This window comes from Barbatula barbatula (assembly GCF_947034865.1).
Source record: "Barbatula barbatula genome assembly, chromosome: 16".
In the NCBI taxonomy this organism is placed as follows: domain Eukaryota; kingdom Metazoa; phylum Chordata; class Actinopteri; order Cypriniformes; family Nemacheilidae; genus Barbatula; species Barbatula barbatula.
The window spans coordinates 2,558,832-2,581,106 of record NC_136779.1 but is presented as its reverse complement, the minus strand read 5'-3'; the positions used below and the strand labels follow the sequence as shown (position 1 = coordinate 2,581,106).

General features: G+C 38.4%; 2 protein-coding genes across 2 annotated transcripts; one reads left to right on the top strand and one right to left on the bottom strand.

Annotated features, from left to right (window-relative positions):
* Nucleotides 1-263: 263 nt before the first annotated feature.
* Nucleotides 264-7,931, top strand: bnip3 (BCL2 interacting protein 3). Its single transcript, XM_079477155.1, has 6 exons — nt 264-577; nt 2,619-2,784; nt 2,962-3,040; nt 3,517-3,623; nt 3,717-3,866; nt 5,097-7,931. Exons 1-6 carry the CDS (start codon nt 535-537, stop codon nt 5,137-5,139), a joined length of 588 nt encoding a protein of 195 aa, XP_079333281.1. The 5' UTR covers nt 264-534; the 3' UTR covers nt 5,140-7,931.
* Nucleotides 7,932-8,234: 303 nt separating this feature from the next.
* Nucleotides 8,235-21,878, bottom strand: ppp2r2d (protein phosphatase 2, regulatory subunit B, delta). Its single transcript, XM_079475830.1, has 10 exons — nt 21,649-21,878; nt 21,312-21,386; nt 14,431-14,528; nt 14,163-14,328; nt 13,919-14,031; nt 13,145-13,322; nt 12,464-12,628; nt 10,981-11,150; nt 10,713-10,804; nt 8,235-10,493 (listed from the first exon to the last, which is right to left on the bottom strand). The coding sequence occupies exons 1-10, from the start codon at nt 21,653-21,655 to the stop codon at nt 10,214-10,216; spliced, it is 1,344 nt and encodes a 447-aa protein (XP_079331956.1). The 5' UTR covers nt 21,656-21,878; the 3' UTR covers nt 8,235-10,213.
* Between the last annotated feature and the right edge of the window lie 397 nt (nt 21,879-22,275).

The window sequence follows — 22,275 nt, the reverse complement described above, 5'->3', positions numbered from 1 at the left end:
ATGAAAATGTATTATCAACTACATTTGTAGTCGCTTTGGATAAAAGCGTCTGCCAGTTGAATAAATGTAAAATGTAAATGTATGTTGAAAGTGAAAAATTCCTTTAAGTGTTGCATCTTTAAGGAATATATTTAAAAATATATCCAGAACTAATAATAATATCTGAAAACATGTATTTTTAGGATTTAACCTGGCAACCACCAAATCAGGGTTCTGCACAATCTGGCAACCACGATGAGAATTCGCCCAATCTGGCACCCTGTGTGTCCCAGTATTGTTGTCATTCGTCTCTTGCGTCACCACCAGCTGTGTACATTCGTGGAATAAAAATCCCAATCCGCCCGTCATATAAATCCGCATGCTGACGTGCAACATATATAAACTAAAGTGGTTCGACCCGGGTGTGATATAACCCTGGACAGCACCGGCTCTGTCGATCCTGCGTTATTACAGCCTAATATCGACTCATTATTATAAGGATCCATAAGGACTCGAATCATCGGCTGTTGTTTGTTATTGTTAAGGGACATCGAAATGTCGACAGAGAAACAAAGCGTACCGGAGGAAAACCTTCAGGGTATGTAAATCAAATAAAAACACTTGAGCTGTAATCCTGTACCAAGATTGCCTTCGACTATAGTACGTTTGTGTTTAATCGGGTGTATATCATGTGACAATCTGTAATGTATTACAGTGAAATTGCTTTCCAGATCTCATTGCACGTGCATGTGTGCCAAGCACCAGGTGCGATGAAAAACACGCCACGTGCCTTTAAATCTGACAATAATAAAAAAGGGGGTGAACAGAAGTATATATGATTCGCTATTGCACGGATAACGTAACGTTACGTCGAGATGAAACAATGAACAAGCGTACGAACTTTCGCGATTTTTAATGCAAATTTAAAACCGATTTCCATTTAAAGTGAGAAAAACAAACACACGTCTGCACGCCCTCCTAAAAGAAGGCGGGAATTACACAAGGCGTAATTCCATTGGACGATGAAGTAGGGACGTTCTGGACCAGCCCCTCAGTACCCAATGGGAGGCGTTGAGCTATTTAAAGCGTTCTGTTTGTTTTCTTCTGGGTCGACTCTCATGTGCTTACAGTACATATGCCCTCGTTTATCTGGATACTTCACTCACTGATTCACACCTGTTATCAATGTCAAGTTATGACATGTTGGGCATGTAATACTGCATACAATAATAGCTTAAAAATCTTTATATGCGAGTGTCATACATAAAATGTATTGGACAAATGTTTAGGGTTTCAATGTAGCCCAGTGATGTATATGAATTTTAAAGTGATTATTATTTCAATATTAAAATGTGCAATAATATCATGTATTCCAATACCAGGTATCCCGTGTTGTCTCTACATCTTTACTTTTGTTGTTACTACTGTCTGTATATGTGTGCAAAGCTGAATGACATTTGCAATGCAAAACTGTTATAAGTTGTCGAAAGCAAATTGAAATAAGTGCTGGTAGTAATTTTTTTTCATTGATGAAGCTTTTATAACGGTAGAGATGAAATGCATTACAAAAACAGGTCAAAAACAAAAGTCAAGACAATATCAGTGTCAATTATCAACCAATAATAAGAAATAAGAAAGTACAGCTTATTGATCATTTGTCAGGTGTTTGATATGATAAAACATATTTCACTAGATTTTAGTAAGCGAACATGGTGATGATTAACCTAAAGATGCCCACTTGCTGTACAAAAGTGTGTTTAACATAGCCTACATAATACACATGCCATGTAACATAATATTTATGGCTTAATATATACGTTCATAATAAATAACTAGGCTGCATATTATAATAGTGCTTTTGTACCGGATAGCAAGTAGTAGGATAACTTATATAATTTAAAAGCAGCAAGATATACGTTTCATCTTCACTTCAAATCGAAATAATTGTTTTGGCACACTGCCGTTATTAACTACATAAATACGATTAGAGGATGACTGTGTTTTAATTTTTTTAATTCTAATTTTAGCATAGCTATCGGACCAAGGCAACTCTTCAACTGTCAAGATTAGCACATGGCAATATAATCCATGCAATTGTGGCGCTTTAGTTCTGCTGTTTGTTTCTTTGTGGTGTTCAGAAACTTATATTTCACCTTAGGTCGGCAGCACTTCCTCCATTCTTCAACACGTGATGCTGTTTACGTCAAAGCGTAATGACGCACACGCAGAATAAACGGAGTGTTATTATATCCGGTCTGAGGAAAGGATTAGGCGCATTTTTCTTCACGGGGATTTGACGTGCCCGCAACAACACTGCAGTGTTTTCACTAATTGTAATATACTCAAGAATATAAATTATTTGCTTATATTATTTGCCAATATTTTATCAGCTAGAATAAAGAAAAATTCACAGCAATATCTGAAAATCTTAATCCAGCATTTATGGGTAGGTGTAAAAATCACTGAATTAGAAACAGGAAAACTGGTCAAAAGACATAGGACCCTGCATTCTTGTTAAAAAGAACTTAAATAAAATGAATGCATTTGTATAATCAGATCAAATGATGATATTGTTCAAGTTTTCTGGGACAAACTGTAAGAACCAGATGTTTATAGATAGTGTTTTGCCTTTCCTGCAGGTTCCTGGGTGGAGCTGCATTTTAATGGAGGGGCCAGCACTCCTAAAGGAGGCGGAGAAGAGCAAAGCACCAGCATCGCCCCAAGCGGAGACCTTGAGAAAATGCTCCTTGATGCTCAGCACGAGTCGGGCAGAAGCAGCTCCAGGGGGAGCTTACCATGTGACAGGTCTGTGAAATCAGTTTTTTATCAGATTCAGTTATAATTTGTTGTGTGTTAATGTAAATGCGGTTTAAATACTCCTATTGGCTATTAATCCTGGCAGGGAAATTTGCAGTATGATATAAGGTTACTGAAAGAGAGGTTAAACATGAGTGTAATAAATCTTGTCAATTTTCTCACCAGTCCTCCAAGATCCCAGACTCCGTTGCAACTGCGCAGGGGCTCAGAGGTCCACAGCTCTGGAGGAAAAAACAGCTCTCAGGTAGATATTACTGCCTTGAATAACACACTCTATTTTAGTATGTACAAAAATGTTCAAATTGAGGACATACTTGTACACGCTAAAAAAGTTAACTGTGATTTAACACTAAACTACATACACTCAAAAGAGACAATGAAATATAATGTTTAAATTGAGTAAAGTTATGTTACAAGTTTTGTAATTCTAAGTAACTCAAAAATTGATATATGTGTATAAAAATCAAATTTGTTAATTAAATACTAATTCTTTCATTAAATAAACTTTTAAAAATCCAACAGTTAATTTATGTAAAATGTACATTAGCAATTTTTCAGTTAAGAAATTAAGAAAGGGATAATCTACGGCTTTTAACGCACGACGTGGAGGCCCAGAACCCTGCATATCATTTTGTCAAACTGTACGGTACTGTCAACAAACCCTATGTCTTGAAAGTCATCTTTTTTTATCTCTGTTTTGCTGCTGCGTTCTGGGTTAAGTCAGAGGAAGATTGTATGGAGAGGCGAAGAGAGGTGGAGCAGCTGATGAAGAAGAATGCAGACTGGATCTGGGACTGGTCCAGTCGACCAGAAAACCTACCGCCCAAGTAGATACCTACCTAAAAAAAGTTGACATCTGATTTCACATGCCGTTTGGTGATAAAATGAAGAACATAATAAAGTTAATTAACCCTTTGTAGGGAGTTTTTGCTGAAGCACCCGAAGCGTTCCAGCACTCTGAGCATGAGGAACACCAGTATGATGAAGAAAGGAGGAATCTTCTCTACAGAGTTCCTCAAAGTTTTTTTGCCCTCCCTCGTCCTCTCGCACATCCTTGCTGTCGGTCTCGGGTGAGTATGACCTTTGAACCAGAAATAGTTCTTATGAAACGTGCCCAGGGTTACATTAGGCTAAGTATTGTTATTTCAGAATCCTACTGCCTCATTTTGTGCTTTACAAACCCAAGAACTATTTTTTAGCTGATGTATCTATTCAAACCAAACTAAAAAGGTTGAATTAGCTTTTAAAGTATGCATAATACAATGTATGTCGAATAAAAGATGAAATACCATACGGAATGATGTCATGTCCATGGCTGAGGTTTGAACCTACTATATCACAAAAAAATGCATTTTCAAAAAATATTTTGCTATTATATGCACAGTACTTACCCCATGTCGAATCACCCTAGGGAGAACTCAGGCCAAGCTAGTCTTTTCAATAAAGTAAAAGAAGATTCAGGGTGTAATTCAAGTTGTCATTAAAGCGGTCAACATCTTATGTACACTGCATTTAAAGGAGTAGCTCACCCAAAAATGAACATTTTGTTGGCCGTTTTGGGTCAGCATTGACATCCATAGTAGTCATTTTTTCAATTATGCCAGTCAACGGTGACCCAAAACGTCTTAGTTATAAAAAATACAGGTTTATATTAATTGGAAGTTGAGCAAATTATGACAACATTTTCATTTTTGGGTGGACTATCCCTTTAACACCGTGTCTGCGATGCGACATAAGACAATAAAACGCATTAGAACCCATTATAATTTAACTGGGCGCGCGCGACCATCCCATAGAACAAGCGGTATGTCGCGGTCTGGTGTAGACACGGTGTTAATCTTCTAAAGCTACAGTATATGTCAAAATGTTAATACACAAAACAAATTAAGGATATGACCTCAGCCAAACGATGACTGCAACCAACATAGCATTGCAATATTAACAAACTCCAGTTAGTTAAATGTATGTATATTTGTGATGGTAGACACAATATTTAACAGTAGCAGTAGTTTTAAGTCCTGCTCTTCTTAAGGGTCAGTGGTGGATGCAGTCTGCGTGCTGGAATGCATGCTAGGGCTTGACCGGGGGTTAGCCTGACTTGGCACTTCTCCGCTGATAGCTCACAGCAACAGCGAGAAGAAAAAAACATCAAATGAGTATAGCTTTGAAAGATGAGCTGCGAAAACAATCGGCCCATTTGAGTACACACCGAAATGTCCCAATCCCTCAGTGAATGCATTACTTATTTAATATCCACACTATCAATCTGTTCTAACAATCCACCCTCTTCTCCCCCTTAGAGTGTACATTGGAAGACGTATAACCACCTCCGGCACGTTTTGAGAACCTGTGAAAGGAAAACACAAGAAAAATCTCACATCCACACATCAACCATCCCTGCTGCTTTTTCTTCAATCTGTGCTTGTGTAGATGCAGATAAGACGAGGTCACATATGATCTATTTCCTCTCCCTGGCTGTGGGCCACACTGCATCGATTCCCCGTGTGTATTTAACTGGCCTTTCCCATAGTTCCTCTCTTGACTCGAAAGATAATACACCATTCCATGGTTATCACTGCACGGGAAGTCCATGAGATAGAATTAGATGTTATGCCTCCTCATCATTTTGTATTGTCCTGTAACAAGACTACTATGAATATTACGGCAGGATTATCAAATAGGGGAATAAGGGATGAGAGAGAGAAAGAAGGGGTAGAATGGAAAGACAAGTGGATCACAAGATGCTGGATTCTGAGTGCTTTAGAGATGTCGTACTTGAAAACAAGACTGTGAGTTGTGAAGAGATTTCCAACTACCCCATATCAAAACTGCGATTGTATTTATGAGACGCTTTGATAAATGATATATTTTAACGGCACCAGTTATATGTGCCACAAGGTTGTTGGTTTTTGTTTCATTCACATCTGCTTTTGGAATTGAGCAGTACACAGTATTATATAGTATACAACTGCTGTAACAGCAGACGTCCTCAAGATTCATATTGTTAAAATACTAGCCACACATTTGGTTTACAGCTAAATCTCGATTTAATTTACACGAAAGGTACAAATTATTTGAGAATATCCCGATATATAAATTTAGCAATGTTTGTTTAAGTTTGCCTTAGTGTTGACCTGAGCTCAGAGAACGTTCTTGTCCGTCTGAAACGGTTTGAGTGCAAGGTTTGCCTTTTTGAATCAGGCAGGGAGTATAAGGGAAATTCTGTGTAAATCTGTGCATGTTTTGTAGTCCTTAAAAGTCTCATTCAGCGTATATGCCAATTTCATAGTGGTTTTGTATCAATGGAGGGACCTAAACTGAAATAAATGTCTGCCAATTGAAACAAGAATCTGCAAATTTGTTGTAAAGGGATAAAACACTATGCCAAGTCGACACATATACACATACATGTAGGAGTACCATGTGCTGCATTGAATAGGAATTCAAAGGTGTATATTACAAAGAGTATTGCTTTGTAAAAGCAGTGGTTCTCAACTTTTTTGTTGTACGACCCCTCTCTGTAGAGTGTTTCGCTATGGTCGGTCTTATTTTTCTGATGTTTGGTAGAATAAAACCTATAATCCATTACTATATTTCATAAAATGGCACAAAATCTGTGACCCCCCTGGATCCATCTTGGGGTCCCCAGTTTGAGAACCACTCAATAACTTTCTGCATACTTAGATACTGTAGTATAGTTGCCAAAATGTGCAGTAAACCAGCAGACAGCACAGCATGCGACGCTGCATCTCACGATGCATTTCTATAAATAAATAAAATAAAAGTGAAATGAACCAGTCAGTAATGATCTCTTTGCTGCGTTTATATACTTTGTGTAGATTCTGTCGTTCTATATACAAATACAACGTCGTTTGCTTCTCTTTTTATCTTTAAATGCTAAGGGTGATAAAGTTGGTCTAAATGAGCATAAGGAATGAGGCAAAATTTACATCTGATCAAACTAGTTAAATGGCTTTAATTGATCCACGTTATCTGGGTTGTGGCTAGAAGGGATACAGCTGCAAGTGATGCAAAATCACACCATCAAATTACAATAAATTGCATTAGCTAAGGCCTACACATACCCCAACCCTAAACATAACATTACAATAAAACAAATATAACTATTGTCAGCGTGACAAAAAGTATGCTGTAAAGTGCGCATGCCCAGAGGAGGTATAGCTGTATCCCTCTCGCCAAATCAGTTATCGGTCAGCCTGTCACGTGTTTTTAAACAAACTTTTCATCATTACAAATGAATAACAATTTAGCTTTCATAAAAAAACTCTCTTAGGAAATTAAAAACAAAGACCATACCTGTGTTTTGCAAACGAGCCGCGTCCTGTAAACTACTAAAGTGAATCAAAGGCCTTCACAAAACATTTGGCTGTTAGTCCACAAGTGAGCACATCTAGTTCATGGCTTTAATATTTAAAAACGTGTATTTGCGTTGATTGTTTAATGCGGTGAAGATCTTGGTAAAACAACTGCAGTTGGGCTAGGCTGCCGTTTAAATACAAGCTGTGTTCGTGGTATGACACCAATACGTACATTGAGAGAGTAGGGCACATTTGATCACCCTTTAACCCATGTCGTTCAAATCACTCCAACTTTACACATCCACTTTTGTTAATACGCAGTTGATATATTTGTCCAGAAAAACAGAAGTCACAACAAGTGCGACCTCAAAACCGCCGCCCCAATGACCACGGAAATGGACGTCAACCTCGCCGCCATATTTGTCCGGGCAAAAAATAGAAATGAGTCTTAGAAGGTTTCCATGGTTTACTGAGTTTCGTCCCCAGTTAGTGAATCATGTGAGCTTGTGATAACTCACACTTATTTAGGTTTTTCGAGGTTAATAATTGCAGATACCGCACAGTTTAAAACCCCGACTAGCTTTTTGATTTCGACCTTTCAGACTGTAAGATATTGGTGAAACGTTCTAACAACTAAGTGTTGTAAATTAAGACAAAGACCGACTAATGTCAATCACTAAGATCATCTCTTATGTGTATTATGCTACAGGCTGAATAAACGTGGTTAAGGCTGATCGATGTGCAGCCTTAAAAATATTCAATGTATCAAACACCAAAACATCTGTTTGACTTCATTATTAAATTTGTTTTATAGTCCGTGTGTCCTGTTGTGTTGCTTGTTAGAGTATCTTAAAATGATCCTTTAAGTTTCTTTAGGAAAAAGTTCATGTATAAATATGAATGCTGTAATTTTTCACCCTCATGTCGTTCAAAACCGGTGTATGATTCTTTCTTCTTAGGAACAAATGAAGGTATATTGAAAAATGTCTCGGTGGTTTTGTGTCCATACAATGCAGTCCAATTTGGTTTCTTCAAAATATCTTTGTTTTCTGCTGAAAAAAGCAAGCCATACAGATCTGGAACGGCTCGACTGTCCCTTTAGAAGGCTTCACAAAAGTAATAAAAAATATCATGATGACCTCATAAGAAAACCTTATGATTAATTCTGAAAATACGTTTTTTTTAAACAGAAACTTACATAAACATGCAAACAAAAAAGTATATGTCTGAGGTATTGTGAAATCACATGACAACGAAGCACATGATGCTTCACACATTTTTTTTTAAATACAACAAAATTTGCAGTAAGCTTTACAATTGTATTAAAAAATTGCTAACTTTGCTTGAAGAAGTGTTGGGCAGTGTGCTGTTTTCAGATAAACACAATTAAAATTTTATTTAACTTTGGTCAAAAATAATCAAACAAGTGTACACTTTCACAATGTTAGCATCATCATCATTTAACAAGGAACACGGTCTGAGAGTTCTCATCCGAACCGCGACTTCCCAGATTTCAAGAGCGTCACAATCATCTATACAATAACTTTGTACTTTTGAACCGTCAAGTTAACGTATGTCACTTTGACAAGTTTAGCTGCTGCATGTCAAACTTCAGCAGCCTTCAGTTTGTCATCACGGTTTTCCTTAAACCAAGTAGTGATGCGAGAGAAATCTGATCACATTTCTGCACAAATCGTTTACATTTGCACAGGAATTGAATGAAAAGCATCTCAATATCAGCACGTGATCTGTGTTTATCTGCGCTTTACTGAAGGAAACCCAGTACTGTCTTAAAGAGGCACTAAACACATTGGGTTTGATCGGAGTGTTCTATGCCGGTCAACGTTGACCGTGTGATGTCTCTAGTAGTGTCCAAATACTAAGCCGCAGAACTGTAGCAGCACATAAACGGACAATGAAGTGCTAAAAAAAGAAACGCACGTAGGGAGATGAGCATTGTGGGTAAGCGCAGGGAATATTGAGATCTAGTCTTCGAGGTAATTAATAAGGCGGTAGAATCCCTTTATAAAAAATAAATCAAGACAGACATAACTGTAATAAAAACAAAATAAAAAACATGATCTAAAAAGCAAACCAGACAGCAATACTGACACATCATGGCCAATGTCCTCATTTCAACAGTGCAACCGCAAGTTCAAGTACTACAATATGCAGATTTGCTTCCCGACCGGCACGTTACAGAGGAATTCCCTTCATTGTTGTTTTTAACTTTTAACAACCACGTTTTTAATTCATCTATATACAACACATTTTGTTTTTCTGGAATTCCTCTATAACATTTCCGGTACGGCTTCAGCAGTCCGGGTTCACATTTTCACTCTCCAGATCTACAAATGCAGATTACATGCGAACGAAGAACATAAAACCCATACATACCTGCTCGTAATGTAAAAACACTTTCTCTTTGTAGTTATGTTACTTTTATTGAGTGGTTTGACACCGGATGGTGCAATATATAGATACAGTCAGTGAGTAGATATTATGCATGAGAAAACAATAGAAAATAAAAACAGAACAAAAGTAAAAACAACTGTCCACTGACCAAAATGGAGACCTGTTTTAAGTGCTTAAAAAGGTAGACAGGGCCTGAGACGTAGGCCAGGGGAAGGAATGTTACCGGGCTTTAACAAAACAGGATGTTTCACAAAGGTCTGAATTTCAAGTCAAACAGTGACTAAATACGATTTTGACAGCGAGACTTGTTACTCGCCCTTTGGAGCGTTTCCATACTTTTGGTCGTCAAATCATAAAAACGTAAGGCTCAGCCGAAGACGAATACATGTAGGACTCCTAATGCTCATTGGTGTAGATCGCTTGACATCGACCCCCCAGGGTTGTTTGGTGTTGAGGGGTCGTCGTGAATTATTAACGGGCTTTTCCAAATATCTGTCTCATCTCCCTTTACACAAGTGCTTCAATTCATTCTTCGAGAGGACAATCGGGCGACATTTCTCATACAGATTTACGACTAACGTTGCAAAGTGTTTACGAGCGTCCTCGGGCCTGCGCCAAGAGAAACGGGGACGGGGATAATTCTTGATTTATTTTGTTGTCGTTTTTTATTTTAAATCACTTTTTTAATTAATCTTGTCTTGGAATATATACAGGTTGTTGGTGGCGGCAACAGCGATGACGTTCTCCTTCGGGTGCCAGGCGGTGTGAAGGATCTTCTTGTTGAAGTCCAGACTGTCCACGCTGATTTCGTCTTTCTTTCGTTTGCCGCCGGTGCACACCTTGCGCGGTTTGAGCATGGCGCGGGGTTTACTGTTTTCCCGCGAAGCCTCCAGCGTGATGTCCCTGCGCGTGTTCCTATCAAACATTCTGAAGAAGTTGTTGTAGGAACCCGTCATGATGGCACTGAACGAAAACCAGACAGGAGATTGGCCAATGAGAGAGAGACCCGACCACATTTTATTCATTTGCAAGCGATAACGGGAAGACAAAGCTCCAATCTGATTGGTTGGCCTTAAGCAACAAATTCAAAACTTCTTAAATCAATCGTTACTTTGCAACGAAAGTTGCAAGCTCTTACAAGTATCTGCCCTTATAAAATAAAATGTTTAAATAAGGCCTTACCTGTCTGAACCGTTCCAACAGCATTCAAATTTGTCGAAAATGCAGTCATTCTCGTAGAGCGAGCACAACTTGCTACGTAGGTACTCGTGTACCTGCATTGAAGCACATGATCAAAAAAACTTAAGATACAAGTCATGCAAGAAAATAAGCGCATCTTGAAACTTTGAGCAGTAGCATTTGAAGCATGTAAAAATCCTAAATGTGAAACGGCACGTTCAAGAAACATGCACTAGCACGTTTTGGAATGTCAGCAGTCAAAATGAATAACCTGGTAGGTTTCCACCGGCCGGTTCTCCATGTTCAGGTCCCAAACTTTAACAGAGAGGTAATCGCGAGTCATCATGTATCGCCCGCTGTGGCTGAACTTGACGTCGGATATGGAGGAGATGATTTCAGAGAAGAACGACCGGCTGCTGGGGTCTTCAGGCTCCTCGAAAACTACAGAAAGAGATTTTGTTTACGATGACAATTTTCTTTGTTGTGCATATCACAAGAAACAAACACCCAGCTCACATTTTACATGCACTCCTACAGCATTTGGCACATCATACTAGTTATTCCCCTTCAACAGAAAGCAAAAGAAAAAAAAGAGAGCGATACAGTATCGCATTACTCTTAAAAGTCACGCTGTAAGCTTCAGCTTCATTATTTACTTTAAAGCAAGTAAAGGTTGTTTTAATCACGCATAGACTCATTAAATGTCTGTGTCGGCCACCCCGAGGCATCCAGGGCAGAGCAACACCCAAACACTGTTATTTTGTCCGCTATACATAACAAGCACAACTGCATTCCATTAAAGCATAAAACATCTTAAAACAGGGTGGAGTAAAAGATCATCTTCATCACGCACAACGAAACACCTTTAAGGGGAACTCTAGAATTAGACCTTAAAAATAAAACCAACATGGGAAGAAAGAGAATTTCAATTGCAGTAGTAAATATGCAATGTGCATCACTTGCAAATTGACATTTATCGAACCTGTACACGGGTAACTAGTAATAATGCAATCGAAATTTTACCTAAAAAAACTATCACAGTCTTGAGCCCAGCAAGCAAACCATTCTTTCCACCAAATGAGAGTTCAAAGAATATTTTATCAAAATTGTTGACTAAAAGCATCATTTTTCATTGTTTAGGTTTTTCCCAAAAGCATCAAAAATATAACTATTTCCTCCCAGGTCAAGGAAAATATTTCACAAAACTGATTAAAAAATGCTAAATAACACCCTGGTCAGTTGGTTTCAACATACAACAGTTTTCAACAATTACGCCTACAGCTTCATTTACCACTTTAAAGCATGATACCAACAATTGAGACTAGTTTTACAGCTACACAAAATAAATGTTGCAAACTAAGCTGAAATGACAGGGGATAAAGGTGTGCGTCAGGGGTATTGTTGCTCCATCACATCCTAACTTCAAATTTCAATGTCAAGCGCTTGAACTCCTAATGTCCCGCACAGGAAGTAAACAGTTCGTTGTTCTAAATAGCTGAGAATGGAGCGTTCGATCGATTACATGATCCTGAGATTACGTAACGCGAAGCACTGCGGACATTAAACACTGGAAAGTTGTTACTAAAAACAATGTGAAAACTTTCCACAGCATGCTATGAGAGAACACGCTCGGGTTTCAGGAGAAGAGGACACTGTGTCAGGGACGGACACGCTTAATGTTCCCAACCCCTTGGGAAAATGGACAAAAAGGAAACCGAGGGTTTAAAAACAAAGCGTTCAGAAGCGGTACTTACATTTGCTATGTCTATCGCAGAGCGCGGCCGCCCTCGTGTCACACAGACGGATGGTTCCCTTACTGCTGCTGTACACGAAGACGTTGCACTGATGCGGGTGGCACTCAGCCGCTGTTATCACCTCCGTCAGCTCCTCCATATTGGCCGGCTTTATATCTACAATGTCTGGGGTGAATGGGTCAAGGAAACCAACAGAAGTAGCGGAGAACTTTAGTCACAGTGTAAAGAGATTCAGATGTTTTATGGCTGGAGACACGATGTTCTGAAGCTAGTGATATGTGGATCTTTAAAGGTCTTGCCCTTGACCTTACACCGTGTCTAAAACGGACGCATCCGGCGTGGACAAAATTATAATGGGTATCTAATGCGTTCTATTGTCTTTTGACGCATAGTGTCCGGTGTAGACACAGTGTTAGAGTTCACTATACCACAAAATACTGTGACTCTTCTGTGAAACAAAGATATTTTGAAAATGTCTCTTGTGGTGTTATCTCCATCCTGTGTTGTTTGGTTATCAACGTCTTTGACATATCTTTTAACGGGTGATTCAACGCAGTAATTTTGATTTATGTTAACCTTGAAGGGTTATCGGTTAACCTTATAGAAACAACCTGGTTATATTTTGGTCAAAAGGAAACAGTAAAACACAAAGATGAATAACACTGATGACAAAAAGGATACTAAAACTTCTATCTGTGATTTCTAAATGCCAGAGATTTATTCTAAGGTCGTCTGCAGAAAGGTATGTTTCATAATCACTATTTACTGAAATGGAGTTGATGTGATATGTATGTGCGTTTGCGAATATTCTGCGCGGGCTCGCCTCCACCATCAGGTCCATCGGCATCAGGACAGGAACCTGTCAGAGAGAGAGAGACACGATTCATGACATATTAACACGCTCGAGAACTATTCTTGATTGTGATATAAAATCTACATTGACCAAAATGTTCAAATCTTTGGCTGTAAAATTCTTTCTTTGCATTATGTCCAACATCTGAAATGCTTTTTATTCAAATTAAAATATCCGCTGGTTTCACATAAGATAAATCAGCTCTGCTGCCTGACGCCAGCCTGACTACGAGAGATGATTTAATACATACTTAGATACAAATGTATAGTATAATGCAATGTAAGTCGCTTTGGATAAAAGCGTCAGCCTAACGCATGAAGGTAAACGTAAATGAAAACTGCGAGGTAACATAATACCAGAACATAACAATAAATAAAAACAACACGAAAAGTACGACAAACAAATACTCAAACGTAAAAGCAACACGTGGATAAAATAACATCTAAACAATGACATGAGCTCTTTCATTCTTTTTTTTAATAAAAACATTTATTAGGATAAATCTTGTCTATTATTGTCCAAAAACTGCCCATTAATTATATAAAACTGTACGTCAAAATATATAATATTCCCTAAGGAGCGCGAACAGGACTGAGACTCACCCGTAGCGATGTGATTCGAAACGGATCTCTCAGTCTTCCATCTTCATCTTTAAGATTATATCCTTCCGCCCGTTTGTCTCGCTCGCTGATCTTCCATAGTTTGATGGTCTTGTCTGTCAGAGAACAAATGAAATTCAACATCAATTTTATAAAAGGAACGGTCAACCTTTGAGCTCACTTCATTTAAAGAAATAGCTAGGCATCACAAAAGGAATAATTGAATAATGCAAGTTTCTGTTCATACCGTTTGTGGACAGAAGAAAGTGCGCAGCGTTCTGTTGCGGGAGCCATCTGATTTTATTGATCTTTTCCTCGATTTCTAAACTTTTCAAGTAATCAAACTCCGGTTCATGACTCTGAAAAGTGCTGTACACGTTATAGTCTCCTCTGGAGAGAGACCTGTTTTTACTCTGCGAGGGGGAACAGATTAGTGACCACACATTAACACAAACTCAATTTTACTGTTATCAGAATGATGAAGTGCAATAATAGAAATCTTTTGGTGGCGTCACCTCCTGTTCTCGCTGAAATATGACGACTCTTCCCCCTTTGTCTCCTGTGGCTAGTAACTCTCCCGAATAGTTAAATTCAACAGTTGATATAATGTCCGCTGGAGACCAAAAAGGAAGATAAATAAGAAAGATTGTTTATTTCATACGTTCAATGTGCAAACGGAGAAAATAAATCCCAAACAAAAACATAAGATTAGAATACACCTCCATTATTTACAAAATGGATATTTTTAGTCTCATCAATCCATAAAAACTTTGTCTCCTTAAATGCTTACGTTCTACCATTGTGCGTTGAAATCAAGTGCTACAAGAATCTAATATAATTCACATGCGTTCTTAAAGCCCCCCTAAACGCACTTTAAAATGTTGATTTATCAACATATCTGTGTGTCAGGAGTGTGTGCACAGAAACACGTACACACTGAAAGCATGTTTTCAGTTTTATAGATACGATGCGTTTGGCCCATGTATTGTCACGAAAAAAATCAATGTGCATTCACTCAGAAAACAGCGTGCTCAGTTTTCAAACAAACAACACATTTGTCTTATGTACTCTCACTTATACAAAACAATGCGTTTGTTTTTTTTAAAGATGAGACCGTGTTTCTCAATCGCTTTATGACAATATTCAGTTTTGTTGTCGGAAGCACTGCATCACACAGCCCTGTGCTTTCTGCTGGAAAGGGGGCGGAGATCAGCAGCTTATTTGCATTTAAAGAGACATACCAAACGGCCTGTTTTTCCTCCCGGGCAAAAATGGTCATGTAGGGCACAGTACAACACAAGATCTGTGTCGTATTTTGAGCCGAACACATTCTGTGGACTACTAAGATTTATTTTACATGCTGTAAACAGGCTACATCTGGGGGCCTTTAAATCTATCATGCATTGCGAAATGCATTTTAAACGATATACATTCCAGTCTCCAACATCATCTGGCAATGACCATCAAAACCAAGTATAGCATTTATGTTTACAAATTCTCAATATACGTCCTAACACAACATCCAGTTTCTAAAGGAAATACAGAACAAAACTGTGCTATGTCTCATATATGATACACATTAAACATGAACCTGTGACTCTACACAATCCTAACACATTTGTTTCATGTGGATCTCTCGCTCTCTCTCGTCTGCTCTCTCGCTGAGAGGGAAGGACATCGGGGTACAGAAGCATGATTCAGTGTTCCTGAAACTCAACCATCACCTTATTACAGGCCACAAATTCAAACCTCCTATAATCGGCCTTCTGTGATGTAATCCGGGTTTTATTTTAAGTACAGTATCTATTAAGAACAAAGATTATAAAAAGATCAAACAAGGGAAGAAACAACCAATGAGTGACAAACTAAAGTAAACCACAAGTGCTACTATGCAGGAACAGTTACAGTGCAACAGGTTTGGTATCGGTATAGATTTGAAGGTTATGATATGAGAAAGTCGAAAACATAAACAGAATGGTTCATCTTACCCAAGACACTACCATCCAAAACAACAAATCAAATTTGTGGGAATTCTGTCAGGGCTGAGCTTATATGACCTGCCCTGTATATCCCCTAATAAAGCTGAAGCTTACAGTATGGCACATCACAGTGTTTAGAGAACATTTTTCATACAGTCATTTGATTCGGCACCTTCACGATCTATGAAACAACTCTAGATTGGACAACAGATGAGAAAGTCACAACAACACAGTCCCAGATGTTGTGAAGCTCCAAAAACATCATAAATATAGCTTATACTGTACTGTTCTCAAAGCATATCTTATAGATATAGGGGACTTCGATTTAGCTTTTTGGCCCTTTAACAGGAATTTCTGAGCATATTATGATATATAAATAGAGACGACTCAAGAGATTGGCAACAAACCTCAAAAGAGGAAGAGAATTTTCCACAAGACCGCAAAAAAAAAAAGCCATTAGTTAATAAAAGTCCAGTGTGTGCGTGCAATGAATCAATCTCCAGTCACACCTACATGACCGAAAGTAATGGGATGACTGGAGCATTAGTCTGTAAATCTCATAAATCCAGATAGAACTTGCAAGTTTATATTTCATTCAAATCTTTCAGAAATAAACTACATTCTGCTTAAACTAGCTTTAGGATCATAAATGTTTTTTGTGACGTTCTCATGGCAATGAAGCACATTTTTCCCATTACTATAATGCAAACAAACATGCAATGCAAAAACAACAAAGATTCTCATTCTCATCTGCTTCATTTCTGCATCTCTCGGCAATGTTAAACTTTAAATGAATTATTATAAGGATGCACCAATGTGTCAATTTTGGCCTATAACAGATTATCTAACATCGGAAGCTGATAACCGATATATTGGCCGATATGCAGTCTCTAAATATGAATATACAATGAGACATAAACAGAAGGCAAAAAGTGGACAACATTGAAAACATTCACTGTAGAAAACAAATTAAACCATAAGTTATCTTTTTCCTGATAGTCATACACCAATTCTAATTTACACTAATTATATATTTTTTAACTTTTAAACTTTCCTGGTATACATTTTATTTGATAAACAAATTATATCACAACTTTAGCTATCACACCATAGTACACATGTCGGCAATTCTGTGAAAATGTCAACCTTACCATGAAAAAATATAAACTGTTTTTACTATGGTATGGAGCATTACATTTCATAGTCCGGTAAAGAGCCATTTTCAGGACTGTCACATCCATAATGCTACATATTCCTCATTAATGGACACATGAAAATGTTAATAAAGTAACTATTTAATGTTCTATAAAGAGGCATCCATTCTCCATTAATTGGGTATTATTGCTTCAGGATTTCTTTGAAATAAAATGCACAAAGTTTGTCGCCTCCCAAAAAACGTGTCCTTTTTTTGTCACATACAAATGCATACACATGCATGTTCATTTCCCTTCTTAAAAATAGAAAATTTTTTCATAGACTGCTATTTTTTATGTTTAGAATCGTTCATCAAGGGTTTACTCAAATATAAACAGATGGTTCAATATATTTCTAACAAATTCATTCTCTGAGCATTTCTATGTCACGTCAATTGAATTGCCCACATACCTTATATTTGTCAACCAATATACATCATTGTTTTCTATGGAATTCCAAACAATTTCCACAAATAAAGTTGGCCGTAATTGTAATGAATATATGCAATTATATTTCCCTATAGGGTAAAATGTGAGCTAAACATTAGTAACACGATCAGTTATTAACTATTCTGATCTTTAATCTTATGCTGCGTCTGCACATCCTCCTCCTGGTCAAGACAAAACTATAAAGGCTGAGCTGAGCTCCAGAACTGTATACAAACAACAACAGCAAAAGCAGCAGCTGCGGAGAAACAGTCAGTTATATCACAAATGATGCCCACCCATCCAAAAAAAAGCTCTACCTAAGCAAATAATAGCGATTCATCCCGAAGCAGCTAACGTACACATCGGACATCTCCCCACATCGATTACATCAGCGCCTCTTGGATGGAGATAAAAGCACAGCATCACACAGCAAACCCAAACACCACAACATCAGATGACATGAGACCACTGAGGAGCCTCTCCGGACTAGGAAACGCAGACCAAGCCTGACCAGAAACGGCTGAAAAACAAGCAGAGCCCTCGCTGTGAAGGTAAAACGGATATAAACGCGCACATACCCATCCTGAAAGGCAGAGAGAGGCCATTATAGCACAGAGAGAGGGTGTCGGCAGCACAAACACAAGACACCCGCCGAAGATTTAAGAGCCGTGGGAGATGCGGTGCGGACGGCGCGGGCTTGATCGAGGGGAGGGTGAGAGAGAGGGGCGTCCTGCGACCGCGATGGGCAGGTAAGATGATGAGGAAACCCTGATGTGCTCGACACTCTTTCGTTCATGTGCTATAACTAATATTGCTTGGTCACTCGGGCAATACAGCAGCACATATACAACTAGGTTTAAGCAATAGAGAGTTGTATCATTTAACAATTTTATAAGATAACTAAATAATAGATTAAATATTCTTACTCTTAGTAAACATCATATTGTCGCTGTCCTTCTAAAACCATAAATGCCCAAATATGTTTGGATGGAAAAACATTGTACTTTTAAAATGATTAAATATTGCGTTGTCAAAGTTGACAAGCACTTTTTAATATTTCCTTTTGGTTAGATATTTGCCAAACCTGTGGTGTAGTCCTCATAAAAAAGTGGTGTGCTATCTTATACAACCAATGATCACGATACCAAAATGGTATAAAAAAGATAGAAGTCAGTGTGTAGGTTTTTTTCTAGTAGCCTAACATGCCAATTATGACTTAAAACATAGCATTTATTAATATTTATGCTGTGAATGTATGAGGTATATGTTGTGGTGAAGATACTTGATTTTAAACGTAGAATAAACCCAACAAGGAGGTTTAAAACAAATGTAAATGAGGATACAGAGAAAACGTAAGGATTCTGACTTGTGAGCTTTTAAACAGTAGGGCTACGGAAGTGCTTTGTCTTACGTCGCCACGTGTCATTTAAAAAAAGCTATTAGTAAAAGTTGAGACAGATATCAAATATTTGTGATGCATCACAATATCATAAAGAGATAAAGCAGCGCAAGAGAACATGTGAATTCAGTGCCAATTTCTCTCGAGCAGACGATGACGTGCTTGACGTGATAAATATTGTGAACTGAATGAATGAATTGCGTGTTTACGAACAAAACAAGAAAAATGCGATTAAGTTAAACGGAAAGCAACCACAAAAGCAGTTTGGAGACGTTTTAAGCAGCAAAACAAGTAGGAATAAGGAGGGTATACGCTAATATAGATCTTCAGAAGTCATTATACGCTAACAGCAGCGCTATGGAAAAAGTATGCATACGGCGTATACGTGCGTACGGTCCTGTCTACACCACTGCCAGAGACAAATCATTATTATTAGTTACCCGTTATGTTTATGGCATAAATTAAAAACCTAAAATATGGAGATTTACATTTAGTCATTTAGCAGACGCTTTTATCCAAAGAGATACAAGGTTTAAGAAGGACAGCAGCGTTATCTTGTTTTCTAAGATTCTACAATGGTTGTTCTCAGAATATAGTCTGATGTTTTATCTGCACTAACAATATTACAAAAATATTTTCTTTATAAAGATTGTTTTACACAATTATTTCAATAAACTCCTAAGAATGAGTCTGAAGCTTCCACGTTGCTCCAGGATAAATTTTTACTGCACATGAAAATGTTGTAATTCACGTTGCGAATTAATAAGAACATAACACCATTATCTAGATTCACGACTAACCCTCTAGTTTCTTTTTTGAGTTATAGGAAAGTGAAAAGAAAAACCGTGCAGATAGAAAATAACAAAAAAAACACTTCTGCTAGACTTCTACTTTCTAAAATTACAAACTTGGTTATAAATTAATAAATATGAGGCAGTCACAATACATTTGATTCTACGTTTGCATCCCATTACTAAAAATGACATTATCACAACGCAGGACCAGATATACAGACACACGCCTTGATGGCTCAAGATAAATCGAGATGAACATGAGTACCTCATCACATCGGCATTTAAAAGAAATTCCAACCGCCACGGAATTACATGGAAGATTATAATTTTAAGAAATCGCAGAGTGATCTTAAAATAACCTTCTCTCTGCTGGGATGATATTACACAAGTCCATATGTGTCCGTTTCCTAGAAATCTGTATTTATTTTCACAGAAAGCGAAGCAGAGGTCTGGAGGCCACATAAACATCAACAATAAAATTAAAAAAAGAATAAAAGTAACAAAATTAAGTGAATTGAAACGCATTACACACAATATCAAACAGGTTTCCCCAAACAGATCGAAGTGACAATCCGATACAACGGATCACACAACGTTTCTGAGCAAAACTATGTGGGAAGTTCAACGTATCCATGTTCATGAACATCAGCGCTGGACATAAATCTCTGTGGTGGATGCACATGGATGCAAATCTGTTATCTCGAGAACTTTCATGCCTGGATCACCATCACGGAGGCAGACTCGTCTTTAAACGAAGCACAGGATAAAACAAGCTGGTCTGACCAGTCGGACGTGCTTTCCGCTCTTTCAAAGACAGGATGTGCTTCCCTACAGAAGTCACGGAATTCAGCACACATTCCCACTAACCCCCCCGCCACCAGCCTCATCCATCAACGTAAGACGCGTCATATCAACCATGTTTTTCTATTAATTATAATGCACAACTTGCCATGCTGGTTCCTCCGACCGCCCAACAATTTGCAATATAGGATTAAGATATAGAGGATCGTTTTCTTTCAAGATTGCATGTGTGCACGCCTGTGAATCAAAGACGAGTCATCAATATTTTCGGCATGTTTTGACAGAACACGCTGTGCATTTTAAACGCCCAAATGTTTGAGTCACGTTTCCTTTGCCATACCATATAGATGGCTTAACATAAAACAAACACGGAATAATATTCATAGCATTTCTATTGCAATTGTCCCCGTCACAATATTATTCGATCCTAACTATATGGCACCTTTAAAGGCACATAGTTCGAATAGCTCCTATTAAAGTATTATACCATCTATCTGAAAATGTTTACTGTCAACTTTGAAGCATAAAGATGACCTCAAATATTACATCACGAACCAAAATACACATTTTTATATCAATTCTACAATCTAACGGTATGTATCCCATAGACATAAGACCAATATTTAAGCATGGCACCTTTAAATATAAAGATGGTCTGTTGAATACGAACATTTACATTTATAAAAGTGGAAATATATAACGATCCCATCTCCTGCCATCGTTCTTTATCCTGCAGTATATCAATACACCGAAGACTCGCTAACTCAAGTGTTTTGAAAGACACGACAAAGCATCATTTACCTTCTGCAACATCTTCGTCTATGGCTCCTTTCACCTGGGAGAAGCACCACTGGAAATCATTGCCTCCACCAACCCCTGCAACAAACACAAGTGCATTTAAATGCATGCTCGAATCAACCTCACAGCATCAAATGATCAACCCAAGACGCGCATGCATGCATACATACATACATACGCATGCATAAACACCCCACACGACAATGCATGCTACCGTAAACCAGTACACACAAGGGCTCGCTTTGGTGTCATTTAAGGGGTCCGGTTTAATGCTTAGGCCGCACCGCTGCTGCGCGCCCCCGCCTACCAACACAAAAAAAGACCCGCGCCGCGCGTTTACCTGCCATCGTCGCCTCCGTCTCGGGTTCGAGCCTTCGGTACGGCGTGTCCTCGAGCTCAGCCGGGTGATCGCGGGCGCACGGTGCGAACGAGCGCGGAGAGAGAGCGAGCTGGGACGCACGAGATCAGCGCGATCGGGACCTACCCGTGATTTCGCTTCGGTTCAAGATGGCGCACATTGCCCGTCGACATGACGCGGTGACGTCATTTAATCGAGCGCAGCGGCGCACCCGGCGCGTCGTGGCTGCGCGGGGCTTTACGCAGGGGGTGACGTCATTCAACCTGCAAACTGCGCGTTTGGTTTTACGGTCGCTGCGCAGGGATTTGCGCAGAGAGTGTTTGAAATGCAGCAGGCCAAACAAAAGCACTTGTTTTACCAGTTTTTACATTTAATTGTTATTATTTGTTCCTATTTTTTCATAATATTAAAAACATGGTAATATTTTTATTATATTTGATACAATGATCATTGTTTTGTTTATTAGGGCCTTATTATAACGTGACTGTCCATAAAGCTAGTGTGGATGAGTGACAAATAAGATCACATTTAAGAAAACATAATGGATTTATACATTGAGTTGACCTTAGGATATATGTTTTATTAATAAAACTGACTCCATATAGCTAT

What these genes read in the sequence shown, in the direction of transcription:
- bnip3 (XM_079477155.1), top strand. Translation starts at nt 535, where the DNA reads ATGTCGACAGAGAAACAAAGCGTACCGGAGGAAAACCTTCAGG. An exon ending in GGGAGCTTACCATGTGACAG is followed by an intron (nt 2,785 to 2,961) that starts GTCTGTGAAATC and finishes TTTTCTCACCAG; the next exon opens with TCCTCCAAGATCCCAGACTC. An exon ending in ATCCTTGCTGTCGGTCTCGG is followed by an intron (nt 3,867 to 5,096) that starts GTGAGTATGACC and finishes TCTCCCCCTTAG; the next exon opens with AGTGTACATTGGAAGACGTA.
- ppp2r2d (XM_079475830.1), bottom strand. An exon ending in AGACGAAGATGTTGCAGAAG is followed by an intron (nt 14,529 to 21,311) that starts GTAAATGATGCT and finishes TTTGGTCTCCAG; the next exon opens with CGGACATTATATCAACTGTT. An exon ending in TATTTCAGCGAGAACAGGAG is followed by an intron (nt 14,329 to 14,430) that starts GTGACGCCACCA and finishes TCCCCCTCGCAG; the next exon opens with AGTAAAAACAGGTCTCTCTC.